Source organism: Amaranthus tricolor, chromosome 17, assembly GCF_026212465.1.
Source record: "Amaranthus tricolor cultivar Red isolate AtriRed21 chromosome 17, ASM2621246v1, whole genome shotgun sequence".
NCBI classification, from domain to species: Eukaryota; Viridiplantae; Streptophyta; class Magnoliopsida; order Caryophyllales; family Amaranthaceae; genus Amaranthus; species Amaranthus tricolor.
In genome coordinates this window covers 16,476,113-16,492,816 of record NC_080063.1, presented here as the reverse complement: position 1 = coordinate 16,492,816, position 16,704 = coordinate 16,476,113, and the positions used below count along the sequence as shown (strand labels likewise).

The following is a 16,704-nucleotide window of genomic DNA, read 5'->3' as shown; positions in this document are numbered from 1 at the left end:
GAGACGGTATCACATGAGAGTTGCTCTCCTTATATTACCTTTGGTTCAAACTATTTGTATAGTAATTACAAAGTATATAACAATTAAATAAAAAACCATTGTCTTACTTCCTATTCTTTCTTTATAAGAAAAGTATATTTAAATAAACTTTTATTTGACTCGTTAAATTATATATTTTAATAATAGTAAAAACGCGAGAGTAAAAGTAAAATAAAATAAATCAAATTTATCTAAATTTAGAAAATAGGCTCTTAACTAGAAAATTAGAAAAACTTTACATACCTAAAAGCTTGTGCTTGGACATGGTATGCTCTTATACATTTCTAATCAAAAGATGACAACGAGTCGATCTGTAGTGGTTACATTATTTTTAATTCAAAAAACTATATTTTTCAATTGTTTTCAAGCCCAAATATACCAAGCCCTTCTTTTTTTTTAAGTTTATTTTGTAGTCATTTTTTCTTCTTACCTTCTTTTACTTATTTTATTTTTGTTGTAAGATAAAATCTTACCCACATTTCCAACATTTCTAAAACTTTAAAATAACAAAGATTGTTGTATGAGACACGAGCCTCATAAATAGGTTAAATAACCCTTTTCATACATATTATGAGAACACAGACTCTTTATTTGAGGTTGCACCGAGAAACGATATCTCACAAGAGTAGTTTTAAAAATAATGTTTATCATTTCTATTTCCGTTTCTCATGTCAAATTGAGATTTCATTTTAGATTACATTGGTCTTATATCTAATGTGGAGTCCTCTGCAAAGTAGTTCAGAGGGGTCTTTAAGGATGTGTGAGGAGATTGACCGTACATGGTCTCCTCTTTTTCCCGTATATGAAAAAATTAATAAAAAAAAATATATTAAATTTATTAATAAAATAAATATATAAATAAGATGCAAAATAAAAAAATATGCATAAAACCCTAAATTTTTCACATAGAGCTTTTCAAAGTACAAACCAAACTGTTAAAATTACTAAGGTGACAAAATATTTCACCAACTGAATAGAGAATTGTCACACTTGTGTGTTAATGTACTTTCCTAGGCGTGGGCCGTGGGGGGCTCATTGATTCAGTAATGGCAGTCTACTCAGTTGATGTCTGTCCTTTTTCTTTGTTATTGTGACTTGTGAGGCTGAGGCCCTTTCAAAGATAATACAATTTCTTGTGGGTTTTATATGTGGTGTGGGGTGATGATTTTGTATATGAAATTGAATTTTAGATTTGATTCCGAACTCTTATATATCTATTCCGACTTAGATACATGTTCAATTTTTAGGTATTTGATTTGGCTATTTACATAGAAAAATTAACATTGAACCTAAATGAAGTGTGCATTCAAGTGTCATATACATGTTCGAGTGTTGAGGATCTAACACGGATACTTGAGATAAAGTGAAGAGTCTAGATAATAAAGATTTAAGTTTTGATGAATTTTGTAATTATACGGAGTTTTATTAATAGAATTTTGATCTTTAATTTATTGTTTGAGTCATTGTGACTTAAGTGCATCATTGTGTCATTAGTGTGTGCATTAAGATGTGCATTGAGTGTGTACATTAAGATAGGTGTTTAAGTGTGAAGTGAAATTGTGTTTTAAGTGTGTGAATCAATGCATGAAGTTATGAAGGTAATGAAATGTGACTTAAACATGGGAATTAAGAGGTATGATCAATATGCTTAATGAGGAAGCTTTTAAAGTCCAGGAATCTGATGCTACACGAGGTGCTCGAACAAGGCATTTAAAGGGGAGTCTTGCCTTGTATGGAGATCAGAAGCAAATAGAATGCTCAAAAGTGAAATGCTCAAATGAGTATAGCTGGTGCTCGAACGAGCATTCATCAGGTGCAAGTTAGTAGCTTCTGTTTAAAGCTGCTCGTACGAGCACATCTAAGGCTCAAACGAGTAGCCATGCTAGACCAAGCCTAGAATCATGTTTTGAGCATTTGATGCTTGGGATGCTTGCATTTGTTATGACTTTTATTGCTTAGAATTTTAAGTATTGCACTGAGTATATATGTAGTCTATATAAATAAAGAGTTCATATGCTCATTGTAATCATTCACAAAAATAACTCTTAAGTCGAAACACATAGCCTTAATCTTTCTTAATCTCAATTGTAATCCTTCATTGTAAGAGTTCTTGGAACTCTATTGTTTTATTATAAACAAGATACTACACGCATCCGATAACGTAACTTAAATTGGGGGAACCTCGTAAATCTTTGTGTTCATTGTTTGCATTTTAATTCCTTCAAACATTGTCAAATCATTGAAAGAGTAATTTGTTTATCAAGACACTTCATACCTTCGATCTTGGAGATATTAGAGTTTATGTTTTTATACATTAGACTCTAATCTAACTTTAATTTCAATTATGAACTTACAAATTAATATTGCAATGGTAACGGAATGTTAGAATAAAAAATGGATCAGGGCAACTCAAATAAGAAGAAAGTAACTCACTTATAAGTCTAAAACAATAGACACTTCAACTAGTGATATAATTTTTTTATTTATTTTTGACTGAAGGAGAAGATTACGTGAGAATCAAATCTAGATACTTACGTGAAAAAGCAATATTTATACAATTGTTTGGAACCATTTATACTTGATAGTTCATATAAGGGTATCTAACTAATAGGATCATGTCAATCTAATAATTGTTTTTATTGCTCATATTACAAAATAAATGGATGTCTCATAGTGTACAAAACATACACAATCTATAATCAAAGAAAGATATAATTTATGATAAATTCCAAATATTTAGCATTAAATGATTCTATTTAAATTAAATATTATTCACGCACATTTTTAAAATTGTTAATTGTGATTTGAGCGATTTAAAATTGACTCAACTAATATAATTCAATCAGATAAAAAAACCCATTTATAAAATAAAAAAATTGTTATTTCATCGCAATAGGAGTATTAAGGGGACTCAATACTAAGATTAAGGCGACTCAATACAAAATTAAGACAACTCGATATATTATACCTTAAATCCCCCTAGCACTCCAAATGTACCCCTCTATTTGTAATCCTGCAAACTGCCCGCACATTTACAAGTACTTGTAACAAAGAAGACAATCCCAAACCAAACTTAGAAATCAAGCCCACAAACATTCACCGAAAAACCAACCTTATAATTACATATGTTCATTTGGGTGATTCGATATTTTTGGGTTTCGGGTCAATTTAAAATCGGATAATATATACATGAAAGTTTTACTAATTATTAATCCATTTATTACTTCCTCCGTTCTTATTTAGTTTCATCACTGTCTTTTGGCACAAGTATTAAGAAATGTCATTATTAAGTACATAATGTCTATAATATTCCCAATAATATTAGGTAAAAAGTTAATAATAAATAAAGCGAGAATAAATGTAAAATATCTAAAAGAGAAAAGTGTAAATTAAAATGGAGAAAGTATATCATATCAAATCGAATTCGATTTTAAGATCAAGTATATGTCGAATCATCGAGTCTATTTACCGATCTATTTATAATACTCTTCTTAGTTTCCTCCTTCTCCATCTCTCTATTTTCTCCCTTTTTCTCTTCTCTATACTCTATTTCAAAACTTAATGATCAAAATGCCAAGACGAGGTTCTAGACCTTATGAATGTGTTAGAAGAGCTTGGCATTGTGAAAGACACCATCCCATTAGAGGCTCTCTCATTCAAGACATTTTCAGGTGTTTTTACTTGCTTCTAACTAAGGGGGTGTTTGTTTTTAGTTTTCCTTCTCTTCTTTCTCAAAATATTCTCTGTTTTGTAATTAGGATTGCAAATGAAATCCATTGCCCTGCTACAAAGAAGAAAAAAGAATGGCAAGAAAAACTTCCCATTGTAGTTCTCAAAGCTGAAGAGATTATGTACTCCAAAGCTAATTCTGAGGTTCACTATTTCTCACCTAATCTCTCAACTTCTTTTACCTATTAGAAGTCTAATTGGATATCAAATATAATAGTATATGGTGGGCTTAAACTCACTTGGGGCTTTTTAGAGGTTTATGTTGCAAATTCAAAAAATAAAAATAATAGTGCAAAATTTAACATTAAAAGGATTTTTAATTGGCATATAGTATAATTAGTGTCGTTTTTAATATTTTATGGGCTTAAGTAGAAAGAAAAAAGTGTGCCCTTCTACGTAGAACCGATTTTCTTTATTGTCAAAAATAAAAAATATTGAGTAATTTTTATGAGTGATGTCTACGTCCTACATGACAAGAATTAAGGAATTAAATTTCTTTCAAACTTTGAGTGCGAGACAAATGTCAGCCTTGCATAGGATCGTTCCAAATTCGGGTCTAGATTACTTTTAGATATTTTTCTTATTATTGGAGAATTTGATGATGTTGTACAATGTGGGTTATTTGAAGGCTGAATATATGAATGTCATAACACTTTGGGATCGAACTAATGATGCAATTAACACCATTATTCGCCGTGAAGAAGGATCTGAAGATACAGGGGAGTTTTTGCAGCCTTGCATTGAAGGTATTTTATTCTATTTCTCTCTTTTATTTTGGTGGGTGTGAAGAAAGTCGAGTTCTTTAAGCTTAGATGCAAAATTTACCATATGGGTATTGTTTATTTGGACAAATTTAGTAGCCTAAAGTTTAATGTTTTGGTATAATGGTGTATACTTGTAATTTGTTATGTTTTAATTGGTTCATAGGGATTAATGGAAAGTGAAGTATATGAAGTTTGATGCTGGTTGTTTTAAGAATTTTACTTAAAGTTAATGGTTAAAGACTTACTATTACTGCCTTTTTTCAATGACTACAATAAGCACAATTATAAGTACTGTTTTCTATGAGAAAGAGTGACTTGCAATAGTATGAGAGTTGGACTTCATGTTGTTTCAAGTATTTCCATCTGTCCTTCCATCTCAATTCATAACCCTAATGCATTTGGTGCCTTCGACCCTAGGTTTGAGGGGTTAGATGTATGCAACCTGACTTATCCTTGTTAGTAATTACAAAGAGGTTGTTTTCGAATTACTCTTAAGGGGTGTTTGGTATAAGTACTGTTTTCTATGAGAAAGAGTGACTTGCAATAGTATGAGAGTAAGGGGTTGTAATTAAAATTAAAAATATTTTTTTGGGACAAAAAATTAAAATTATTATTATTAATGTTATTTAAAAAAAAGGTAATTAGTACAATACAGTCGCATCTAACTACAGTACAATACGGTATAACACGCCATTCTTGCTTTTCTTTTCATCCATCCACGCATAATTCAACCTCGTTCGATCTCGGGTTAACAACAATGGTGGAGGAGGAAAGAGAAGAATCTGCTAAAATCGAGTGTCGGACGGAGTCGCGGTACATCGGAAAAATGGTGATGGTTGTGTTCTACAAGCATTCAAGAAACAGAGTAGTTGATTGATGATAACAAAATAGAGGAAGAAAAGGAAGGGTTGAATCCGTTGAAATGAATATTTGTTACCGCTCAACGAGCCACGGTAACAAAATCCTGGTATCCATTTACGCTCGGAAACGGATTCACATTCTTTTTTCTCAAATCAAACATACAGTAACGGTAAGGGATAAATGATTCCGTTACCAAATGCTAAAAATCTCAAACCAAACGACCCCTTAATGGCAACATCGTCTGCAAGTGCACATGAATAAGAAATGTTTCCATCTGTCCCATAACCTAGAATCTAGATTTACAGGTTGAGATGTCAGATTATCGAAATTAATGGTGAAAGAGAATTCACGTGGAAGATTAGTGAGATTGTCCAACCGTCCGACAAAAATCTTTTGGATTAAGGCTTTGGTGTCGTCATGACTCATTGTTGAGTTTCCATCTATTCCAACAAAATATCCTGATTTCCTGTTTTGTATTTCTCAAACTAATGCTTGAGGTTGCTAAAAGTATGGAATTGTGTATAGTTTTTGTTTATCTATGGAAGTTTGGAGATCATATTTCATGTGCATATGCGACCACTGAAACTGATCCATTAATTTATATAGCCGATTCCAATCTTTAGGGATTAGGCTTTGGCAATTTTAGTGTTGTATGGTAATGTGAGGCTTGGGAGTTTGATGATGCTATATGCCCTTGCTTCTTAGAAGTCTTGTGTTGGACTTTAAGTCATGAAATTGTGATCTTAATGTTGTAATCAAGTGAACTGATCTGGTATGTTCATCTTTATGCAGCTGCTCTTCAATTAGGTTGTTTCCCTAGAAGGGGTTCAAGGAGCCAAAGGAACAACAATCCTGTATGTTACTTAACCAGAAATTCAGAATCAATCGATGCTTGTGGAGGAAATCCCAAGCCAACTTCATCCCTTGCGCCTCATTACTCGAACTTTTTAGGAAAAAAACCAAAAAATCTTGGCCTTACCATCAAAAGTTGCTTAAATAATGAACCCCATAGTCGAAATGGCTTGCCTTGCCAAGGCTCATTTCCATCACAGTCATATGTTGCTTATACACTCTACTATGGTGCCTACTCTAAACATATGGAGCCTGAACTAGTCCTTGGCGATCATTCTACTATCAAGTACACCGGCAATAGCTACTCTGAAATGGGAGTATCCCAAAGGATTTCTTTGTTTAATGAGGAAAACATAAGATGTAGGGGAGATCAACCGAAAAAAGAGTGTGATTTATCTCTTCGCTTGGGATTGTCTTCGATACAAGAGGATGAAGATGCTATAAGTGTTGTGGGTCAAGCCAGACCAGATCAAACCGGACCGTGTGCATCCCTACTTGTTGTGGGTCGTAAGCAATCTAAAGAGACATTTTCCATGTATCATGAAAGCAATAGTGGCTCAAGAGATGAAAGTTTAGATGTAAATTTGATGGCTAGAAAACGAAAGGCAATAGATTGATCTCATCATTCGTGGGAGCCCAAGAGATAAAGTTTGGATGTAAATTTGATGGCTAGAAAACAAAAGGCGATAGATCAATCCAATCATTCATTGGATCCAGCTTACTCTAATGAAGGGACGAAGTACTTCATATTCGTTAGGAGCTATCCGCCTTTTGTTGAAGGGTAGAAAAGTGCAGGTTAGTAGGCCAGAGTTTTTCGTTGTCGAGCTTGTATAGAATGTAGCTTAAATTCGTGAAATGTTTTCGTTTTTGGCTTGTTTGAGCTGTGTCATTTACTAGAATGAGTCGCTACCAACAGCGTTGTACATAAGTACTGTAGTATCTGTTGTCTTAGTTTTAACTATATCATTTGCTATGATTAGTTTGGACTTTTTTACCTTAATGAATTCTAAGTTCTGTTATATGCTTGTTTGCTATGTGTGGGAAGTCATACTTCTATATTCTCGAATCTCATGGTTTATGTCCAAAAGTCAATTAAATGAGGAGATTTCTGAATCATGAATCATGAAAAGGTCACATAATTTGATGTACAAGTATGAATCATATGCATAGAAGTGATTTGAGGATTAAACAAGTATTCCTGAATCATAAGCAGGAGCGAATTCAAGATACTAGTATACGATAATCGAAACACTCATCTTTGCATGTGTACAAAACCAATTCTATTGCCATTTTTCCATATCATGTTACACAATGAATATCGATAGGGTTCTAAATGAACGACCTGGGCCATGACACAAGCAAGTATGAAGTCTAAAGTTAGATTGTTCCCTAATTTCGAGAGTAGTTTGGAATGAACACATGAGAATTAAATATTAGATTAATAGTATTTTGGAGATTAGACCATAAAATCTACTTTCTCACACAATTATCTTAAGGATTATACATTTGTGATGAAAACTAGTGCCTTATGGAGTATTTTTTTTACCACTAGATAAGCAAAGACAAAAAATGAACTGAAGTTTTGTAGCTTATTGAAAGTGAAAGATTTATAAAAAAAAAAGTGCTGTTTAGAAAGATTTGTGAGAGTTTGATTATATTTCTATTTTATTTTATGGGAAGAATGGGGAGTGCTTTGGCTTGTGTGCTTGGGGTGCATGAAAGGTCTCTTTCAAAGTTGGCCTTTTATTATCTCAAAAAAAAAAAAAAAAAGGCTTTTTATGTTATTTTTCTCAATTAACAAATTTTTTTATAGGTGATGATGGATTGGTGGCCCAAAGTTCACCATTGATGATGGGATTATGAAAAATGGGTTTAAAATCTAAATTCCGGTGATTATTTTTATTTATTTTGTTTTTGCTTTTTAAATTTTGCTAGGTTTACACAATCTTGAAAGATAGACTGACCCTTGGTAACCCAATTATAATTTCTAAAATTTCATAAGTGAATTTTCGTTTTAATTGTTGTGCAATTGGGTTACCAAGGGTCAGTCTACACTTCAAGATTGTGTGTGATCTCGTGAATTCATCAAGACACAATCATATCCTATCCTATCCATAAACACTAAAATCTCCATTGTAGATCATAGGAGAAAGGCTAGACTAGTCTTGAATTGAAGCCTGGCAGTCCAGTTCACTCAAAACAAGTCTGTACATCAGCTTTTGTGTTAAATCCAATCTTTGCATTGAATTCTTTATACTTCTATATTAGTTTTATTTTACTATTATTTTTATTTTTTGTCACATAAGTAATGAAATGGACTTTTTGAAATAAGAGTTAAAGGTATTTATTGGGTCATCGCGTGAACTTCAGAATAGGTGTTTCAGGTCAATTCAAAATTAAGTCTTGTGTCCACATTTGACTTTTCTATAATTTTAAATTCATTTTTAAATCGAGTTAAGTCGGATTTTGTTATAAGATCGAATAAATATTAAATCGTCGGATTTATTTCAAATACCTCTAATCATAAATGTAATAAAATAACAACCATATACATTCTAAAATGATATAAATCTCAAAAATATTATTACTTCTTTTGTCCCCCATAAGGCCATAATAATACCACAACAGACCGTTGAACTAAAACTAAGGAAAATTTTTTATCACACTGTTGAGTTGAATACTTAAAAGACATTTACACACTAGTCCTACACAAATATTCAAGTCCAAATAACATATGTTCGGTAAATGAACTGAATAGAAAAGATAGGATCTTGACATGATGATGGTAAAGTTTACATTCTACATACTCATGCTGATTACTAGTGCTTCCTACACCCAAATGGGAGAAACCTACATTTGCATATTCATGATTTCAAATGTTCAAACACATGTGAGAGCAGAAATAATTGCATATACTTGGAAATATGATTCTTACCCTCCACTTAAAGGGCCAAAAAGAACCATCCAAAAATCAAAAAGCGATCCATAATTGAGAAATGACCCCATATAACCTTAAAAAGGAGGGAGCATGAAGCTCCCTTATAACTTATAACTAGATGATATGCCAACCCTTTGTGTCCTTTATAATATTTATGCCCCTCCACAAGTAAAAAAGTGTAGGACCCTCCTACATACATTGCTATTTTGTGCTGTGTTTTGTACTTTATATTAAGCACACATGGTCCTTAATTTTTATATTTTTGTCTTGATTTTAAGGCTTTAATAATTATCTCTAAAAGTTTAAATAGGTTTTGAGTTTGATTTTCACATAATCTTCTTTTTTCCTTAGTCTACATTGTAATAAAAAAAATCGAGTCAGTTTTGGAGTTGGGTATACATGGATTAGTTTATACTCCTTCAATCCGCATGAAATTGCACCATCTGCAATAGCACAAATGGTAAAGAAAGTGAATATTAAAATTATATGGATAGTAGCAGTATTAGAAGAAAAAAGGGAGAGAACATGTATAGATGACGAAAATTTTCCATAAAAAAGAAATATTGCAATGTTAAAGGAACGCTGAAAATAAAATATGTAGTATATAGCGACAGAGTGAGTATTTCAATAGCCCATTTTCATGGATGGGATTCAGTGTAGTTCTTTGATATTTTATGGGCCCTAGGCAAACTGAAAGAAATAGGCCCTTTCTACAAAGGGTCCATTCTGATTTTTTAATGTTTGTCTGAAAAAATAAGCCATTTTCAACATGTCATATATACTTCTTAAATGATAAAAGTACTAAGTACGAATTGCGAATTATTTTAAGTGTCTACTTTACCAATCACAATTTTCAAATATTGGGCCCCTTTCTAACTTTGGGCCCTAGGCACGTATCTATCTTGCCTATAGTTATGAATGGCCCTGATGAGATGACTTGAGTTGATGATCCAATTATGCGTGGTGAATGAAGGATTCCACGAATGAAATTGGATTTGATACGAAGAAGAGGGATATTCCAAGAACTGGCGCAGAGAAGGTATTGAATGAACTGGACTGTCAGGCTTCAATGCAATACGTTTCAAAGCTTCCTTCGTTGATCTCCAAGGGAGTTATCAGTGTCTATGGATAGGGTGATGTAGGATCTTGAAGAACACTCAAGAACACGTACATCAATGAAGGGTAGGCTGACCCTTAGTAACCCAATTGCACAGCAATTGAAAGAAAAACACACTTAGTGAATTTTCAAAATTTTATTAAACAAAACGTTTTTTACAATGATCAAGCCATCTATATATAGGACTAGATTACATGGTCAAGGCAAGGGAAAATACACGTCAAGCAACTACTTATAACGGTAATATTGCCCACGTGATGTACATGTGCACATTAAAAAAACATAACAGACAACTAAAATACTCTACAATGCTTTCAGACTAAAACTGGCGATTGGATGACCTTGGGCTCACTTTTTGAATGACTTCCCATGCTTGGTAGTGGACACTTAGAGTCTTGATGGAGTGATCCTTGTATGAAGATTCCATTTCTACCCTTTATTACTCCTAGGATACGAGTATCCGTTCTGGAAAGCTCACGAAAGGAGGGCTGGTCAGCTGTCTTCAGGTGCAGAATTCTGACAGTTCATCTTGCAACTGTGTGACCTTCAACCTCTTTTCTTGGTGTCTTCCTGTGATTGTTAGGAGGAGTTTAGGGTCTTGATAGAAAGGACCATGTAGTGAGATTCCATTTCTATCTTCCACGTCTTCCAAGATACAAGGGTTAGCTCTGGACAGTCCTTGCAAGGTCACCTGGTCGAAGGTTTTCAAGGGCTGTCTATTTGCTCTGTTTCTGTTCTCTATTGTTGTTTGCTGTTCTATGGTGCTATTTGCTGGAATGTGTTCTCGGTCCTTGCTTGTGTTGTTTATGTTCTTGATTGTGATGCTCATGATGGTTCTCATCTACATACATGTCTTCAAGGTCAGCTTGTATTGAACCATGTGCTGAAATGTGATTGAAAGATGCACATGACTTGGGAGACTAAACCAATATACTATTTATTGTTTTGGTTCTATCAAACAACAAATTCGAGAAAGTTGCTTTCAAATCTTTACACTATCAACTTAGACTTTAATCATTTTGAAGGTCGGTTTCTAAAATGGTGGTGTGTCAATGCCGGAATTTTATGTCTTCAAAATAAATCTAATTTCCAATCCTTAACCTCAAGACATTGGTGAATTGAGGCCTAGCTTAAAAGAAACGTATCTTTCGTAAACCTTTTGATAAAACTTATGATAGAAGAAAATGTATTGATTTTCCGATCCTTCATCTTGCTCCAAGGTTAATAGGTGGCTAGGAGACTAAGAAACTTCCCTTCTCGAGTCTTTAGATGAGACGCTAGCCTCTATAGTTCTAGAGAGACAACAATGAGAATGAAGATATACGGCTCAACATGACTAAAGTCTGAACAAAATTTTAAATAAGAACCAACTTCTGAAGCCAGATCAATAAAACTTGATTTATTCATATATAAGAACATAGCCCACGTCTCCTCAAACTATACTAAAACAAGATCTGCGTTTTCTTTAGTTTGCATCAAAAACAGTTTCAAATACAAAACTAAAATAAATCTAAATCCAACCATATAACATATCATTCTGGAGTTTCTCAACATGAAATACAAAAACTAGACAAGTCACGCAATGCATCATTCTGGAGTATCTCAACATGGAGTCTGAAAACAAAACAAAAACTTTAATGACATACAAATAGCAAAAGATACAAACTCTCTGTTCAAGAACTGCTCCCTGAGTTCCTGAAAAACTGTCTTTCACAAGGATTTCAGTACCTTCTTGGCATGCGATCCATGATTCTTCCTGAAGGGCATTCGTAAGACATATGTCCTCGACCACCGCAGGTGTGACAGATAACCATAGTAGGACCACCCATGCAATCTCTGCTCATATGTCCCATCTGGCCACAGCTCCGGCAAATAATATCACGATAGCCACCACCACCGCCCATTGGATATCCTCCACCCCCACCACCACCAAAACCACCGTAACGACTTCCTCCTCCACCACCCCCAAAACCACCAAAACGACCACCTCCTCCACCAACGCCACTGCCCCGATCTCCGAGAATGTCAGCCTTTGGGCATGACCTGGCAACGTGGCCTGCAACATTGCACAAGTTACAAACAGGCTCATCAGTGCATTCACGAGCAAGATGTCCAGTCTTCCGACAATTTTTGCATGCCTTGTCGTTTGTGCATTCAGCTGCCATATGTCCCTGCTTGAAGCAATTGTTGCAGAGTCTCAAGTCCCCAGGAGGAAGTTCAGGGTTGGGGCATTCTCTAGCACGGTGACCAGCTTTGCCGCATGCATGGCAGATACCTTCATTTGAGCAGTTGCTGGCCATATGTCCAGGTTCCCGACAGTTCCAGCATAAAGATTTTGTGGTGCACTCAGCTGCAATATGCCTGCATTTATATAGTACTAAATATCATTATTTTGTTGAAATTTTTGGAGTAAAAAAGTAAAATCAGGAGGATAAAGCAATAAATTACCCAGGAAGCCCGCAGTTGTTGCAAACAGCAACATTAGTGCACTCTCTAGCAAAGTGGCCAGGCTGCTTGCAGTTGTTACAGAGATTGTTTTGGCTGCAAAAACATTCAACAGAAGTAAGAAACACACTCTATAGTCTATGGTTTGTGATTTCTCAAAGAAAATGATCAATGCAAATTTAAGATACTTCAGGTTTAACAGCCAATCAGACAGATTCAGATTCCAGTGCAACTGCTTGACAATGAACATCAGAAAAATATCATTGCGACATTTAATTCATTATCCTAACTTTTGAGAGTCAAATCAAATCAACTTTATTTTCACCAAAAAAACCATCCCTGAATCAATATTCTAACACTCAAGCATTCTCCCTTGAAACCTTTGAAGCTCTGGACCTGACACATCCCATCAGAGCATAGAACGCATTAGCTAACACTCAAGGGATCTTCCTTGAGAACTTTAGAATCCACTTTGGATTTGTGCTAACAAAAAATAACATAAAATATAATGTCTAAGATAATTTACTAAAGAAACCCAATATGTACTCAAATTGATTAGTGAAATAGGAATTCTACAGCTCATTCAACTAAGACATAGCCATAATAAAAAGAATGCAAAACAGAAACTCTCTACAAACATAACTAATGCTTAGAAAATCCTGAAACAGGTAGCAATAAAAAAAATGCACCAATGAAGAAGTCAAAATATCAACAAGTTCCATAGACATATACCAGTGGGCAGTGGCTACAAAGAAAAAGCTCTCGTGTTCCACAGAACTAATCCGTACAAAAAACTATATACTTTCAAGTGAAAGCCACAATTCGGTAATCCTGCTGAAACAATATTTGAAAAGCTTCTCATACCAATGGCCACACCCACTGACCCACCAAACAAAAAAAAAAAAAATTTACCCTGATACAATTACGTGACTCCCACCTATGCATCCACTTGTGCAAGATTTGGGAAGTCAAATGAATGGAAGTTTGCCCTAGGAAAAACAAAGAGGGAGGGTGGCTCATTATAGCAAAAGCCCTCTACAACTTCACATTAATTAACTACACTTGATTTTACGAGTCATTTACTTATAGTCCATTATCCTAAACCAAAGAACTACAAGTCTTCGGATGCATCTAAAATAGTCAAAAAAAGTTTTAAAAAATAAGAACTCAAGCAACTTGGATATTAAGGAAAATCCGTTCAATTTGGAAGCATAACAATTAGGTGAATGATTTTGGAGGTCTATTCAGTTCATAGTCATCTCATTAAGCAACCAAAATCACTTCCATTTTTGTTCTTTCCCTTCCCCCAAATTCATTCATCTTTACCATGTCACTTTCACAAATCTTTCCATCTTATAAAGGAAAACAACCCAGCATGCAGTACTAGAACATTGCAAAATATCAACCACCTGAAACCCCGACGAGCATCTCTCCTATATGGAGCATCACGAAAAGAATTGCGCTGAGATCGCATTCTACGATCTTGTGGACTCCTGCTCCTGCTTCTGCTACGGCTACGGCTACGGCTTCTGCTCCTGCTGCGTGAACTCATCTTCAACAACTCCTTTTTCCGTTTCTAAACACCGATCTTCAAATGTCAAAACTCACCTCCAACATGCACCTGACGCTCCCCCTGCCAAAACCAATCCCCATCAATTCTACTGTTTGTCTATTACCAAATTTCAATGCCACATTCAAGTCCCTATCCAACAAAACCAACAACAGCACACACAAAGTTCAACAATCCACACCACACCTTATTATTTAAAACAAAAGCCCCCACAACAGATCCCATTAAATTCAAACACCATAGTAGAAACTACTAAGCTCAGGAGCCAGCAACTCCCAGTACCTCAATTAGATTTACCATCTTCCATCCAGTATTAAATACAGGACTAAGTCATTCAACTCATCAAATCTGCAGAAGGCTGTGAGGTATCGGAAAAACAGCGGCATGAAAACATCTCCACAAAGCACACTAACGAAGAGCAACATTGCCACAACTAAAGGCCTTAATAAGCAATTTCACACACAAAATTGCTATCAAGAAGATAAAAACCCCTCTCGACTAGGGAGAATGACCAAGCCATTTATCGACCGTACAAAAGCTTCAAGCATCATAACTCAATACAATACCATGGTCTATCAGCTTGATAGATGGTCAATGATGAAAAAATACAAAGTGCATACAAATTACAACATAGAAAAGGCAGAATCCTTTAATAAGCAAAGTATTAATAATCACTTGGATCTTGACCACCTCAAAGGGTCCTCAATACTAGATAAAGGTCACATGAACCAATACAAGGACAAAGTTCAACTATTTTTAAAAAAGATTTACCAAGTATGTGTTAAAAAAATGTCACAAATATCAAAATCAAATAAAACTCACACAAGAATTAGGAACTTAAGCCACAAACATTTGATTTAAAAATCTAAATTATTTTTTAAGCAGACATCCAAACGAAAAAAGTATTTATGCTCTTTGGATTAGATTCCAGGTTCCTAGTGGGATAAACAATCATCACCATCACACATAAACTTAGAGCCACCATATTTATTCAAAAAATCCAACCTACAATCTATGAGGGCAAAATTCAACAACCATTATATGATGTTCCCACCCATAAGAAAGTACACACATCCATTGAAATTAAAATAATCAAAAAAGGCAACTACCATAACTACTCAAATGTTGTCAAAAAATACAAACACATGTACCATAGTCCATAAGGAACCAAACTTTTAAGAGGTAAGGAATAATCTTTTCCTACCCTATGCCATATGATGCTAATTTTCTCATAAATCGCAAATTGAAAAGAAACGGAAAATTATGATGGTTTTTGGTCTTTTTTGGGCTAATTTGAGAGAACTAGAATTCAAGAAGCAAATAAGCTAGCTTGTTATGTTGTATTGTTCCTACCTTTACACCATTTACTTTCCCATACTTGCTCCTTGCCCGTCCTATTACAATCTAGAGTTTAGAGGTTTGCTATTTATGTTCCAAATCATCAGACATCAACCAAGCCAGACTCCTAGAATCTTATATAATAAATCAGCCACAAAATAGTTATATCTCACCAATAGTGATTGACAGATGTGTTTCAGGAAAAATACTGCACATTTAAACTGTAAAAACGCTTACGCTATGAGAAGCTTGATTTTAACGGTTTAGCATTTATGTTTATCATCAGCAATTTAAGTTAATATATAGTTTTAACCCAGACTTCATAGAATCTCATTTCATAAATCGGCCGCAAATCATTATATACAAATAATAATGATCAACAGATGCATTTCAACAAAAAATAGAATCGTATATAATCATCAGCACGCTCCTCAATTAACTGTCAAGTTTCCTCCGAAACTCTAATTTTAACAACGAAAATGTCATAATATCATCAAAGACAAACAAAAACTACACAAAAAACGCCCAAATCTACAAAAAATAAAAACCCTAAAATGAAAAAAATGACAGATCTGGAAAAATTGAAACACAAATAAAGACAAAAAAATCAAATATAGTTCACACAATTACAAAATAAAGCGAGGAAATAAGAGAAATACGAAGAGAGAAAACGCACCAATCAGTAAAGCTAGAGACTAGAGTAAATTAGAGAACGAACTTGGTAGCTATGGCGGAAACTGATTTCGATCGAAAATTTTGGGCAAGGAAAGAATTAGAAACAAGGACAGAAATTTATCTGACTTATGGTTGAATTGGGCTCAGAGTTTGGGCCGTGAGTTGGTTAGCTGGCTTATCTTAGGACTTGGGGTAGAGATGCTTGACCCATGAATTCGTGTAACGCAAAAACTTGGGAGAGATTGAGGCGGTACAATTGAGCCGACATAAAAATCAAAAATTTTAAAATAAATGTAGGTTAAAATTTAAAATTTTAAAATAGGAAAATACTTTTGTGAGAGATTGTTTGTAGAAAGATAATCTTAAAACATGGAGT

The 16,704-nt window shown here is 34.3% G+C and overlaps 2 protein-coding genes across 4 annotated transcripts; one reads left to right on the top strand and one right to left on the bottom strand.

Moving 5' to 3' along the window:
* Positions 1-3,543: 3,543 nt before the first annotated feature.
* Positions 3,544-7,272, top strand: LOC130804674 (uncharacterized). Of its 2 annotated transcripts, XM_057669202.1 has the most exons (4): positions 3,546-3,710; positions 3,798-3,912; positions 4,397-4,514; positions 6,186-7,272. In XM_057669202.1, the coding sequence occupies exons 1-4, from the start codon at positions 3,601-3,603 to the stop codon at positions 6,860-6,862; spliced, it is 1,020 nt and encodes a 339-aa protein (XP_057525185.1). In that variant the 5' UTR covers positions 3,546-3,600; the 3' UTR covers positions 6,863-7,272. The 2 variants fall into 2 exon arrangements, with proteins under 2 accessions (XP_057525184.1, XP_057525185.1); XM_057669201.1 differs by having other exon boundaries at positions 3,544-3,912.
* A 4,381-nt stretch (positions 7,273-11,653) lies between these two features.
* LOC130804293 (cellular nucleic acid-binding protein homolog) lies at positions 11,654-16,548 on the bottom strand. Of its 2 annotated transcripts, none has more exons than XM_057668682.1 (4): positions 16,330-16,548; positions 14,155-14,378; positions 12,749-12,841; positions 11,654-12,661 (listed from the first exon to the last, which is right to left on the bottom strand). In XM_057668682.1, the coding sequence occupies exons 2-4, from the start codon at positions 14,295-14,297 to the stop codon at positions 12,022-12,024; spliced, it is 876 nt and encodes a 291-aa protein (XP_057524665.1). In that variant the 5' UTR covers positions 14,298-14,378; positions 16,330-16,548; the 3' UTR covers positions 11,654-12,021. The 2 variants fall into 2 exon arrangements, with proteins under 2 accessions (XP_057524665.1, XP_057524664.1); XM_057668681.1 differs by having other exon boundaries at positions 14,155-14,447; positions 16,330-16,410.
* Between the last annotated feature and the right edge of the window lie 156 nt (positions 16,549-16,704).

Excerpts from the sequence above, each read along its gene's own strand:
- LOC130804674 (XM_057669201.1), top strand. The coding sequence starts at position 3,601 with ATGATCAAAATGCCAAGACGAGGTTCTAGACCTTATGAATGTGTTAGA. Across the intron at positions 3,913-4,396 it reads ACTCCAAAGCTAATTCTGAG|GCTGAATATATGAATGTCAT; the intron begins GTTCACTATTTC and ends GGTTATTTGAAG. Across the intron at positions 4,515-6,185 it reads TTTGCAGCCTTGCATTGAAG|CTGCTCTTCAATTAGGTTGT; the intron begins GTATTTTATTCT and ends ATCTTTATGCAG.
- LOC130804293 (XM_057668682.1), bottom strand. The coding sequence starts at position 14,297 with ATGAGTTCACGCAGCAGGAGCAGAAGCCGTAGCCGTAGCCGTAGCAGA. Across the intron at positions 12,842-14,154 it reads GATGCTCGTCGGGGTTTCAG|CCAAAACAATCTCTGTAACA; the intron begins GTGGTTGATATT and ends ATGTTTTTGCAG. Across the intron at positions 12,662-12,748 it reads AACAACTGCGGGCTTCCTGG|GCATATTGCAGCTGAGTGCA; the intron begins GTAATTTATTGC and ends ATATAAATGCAG.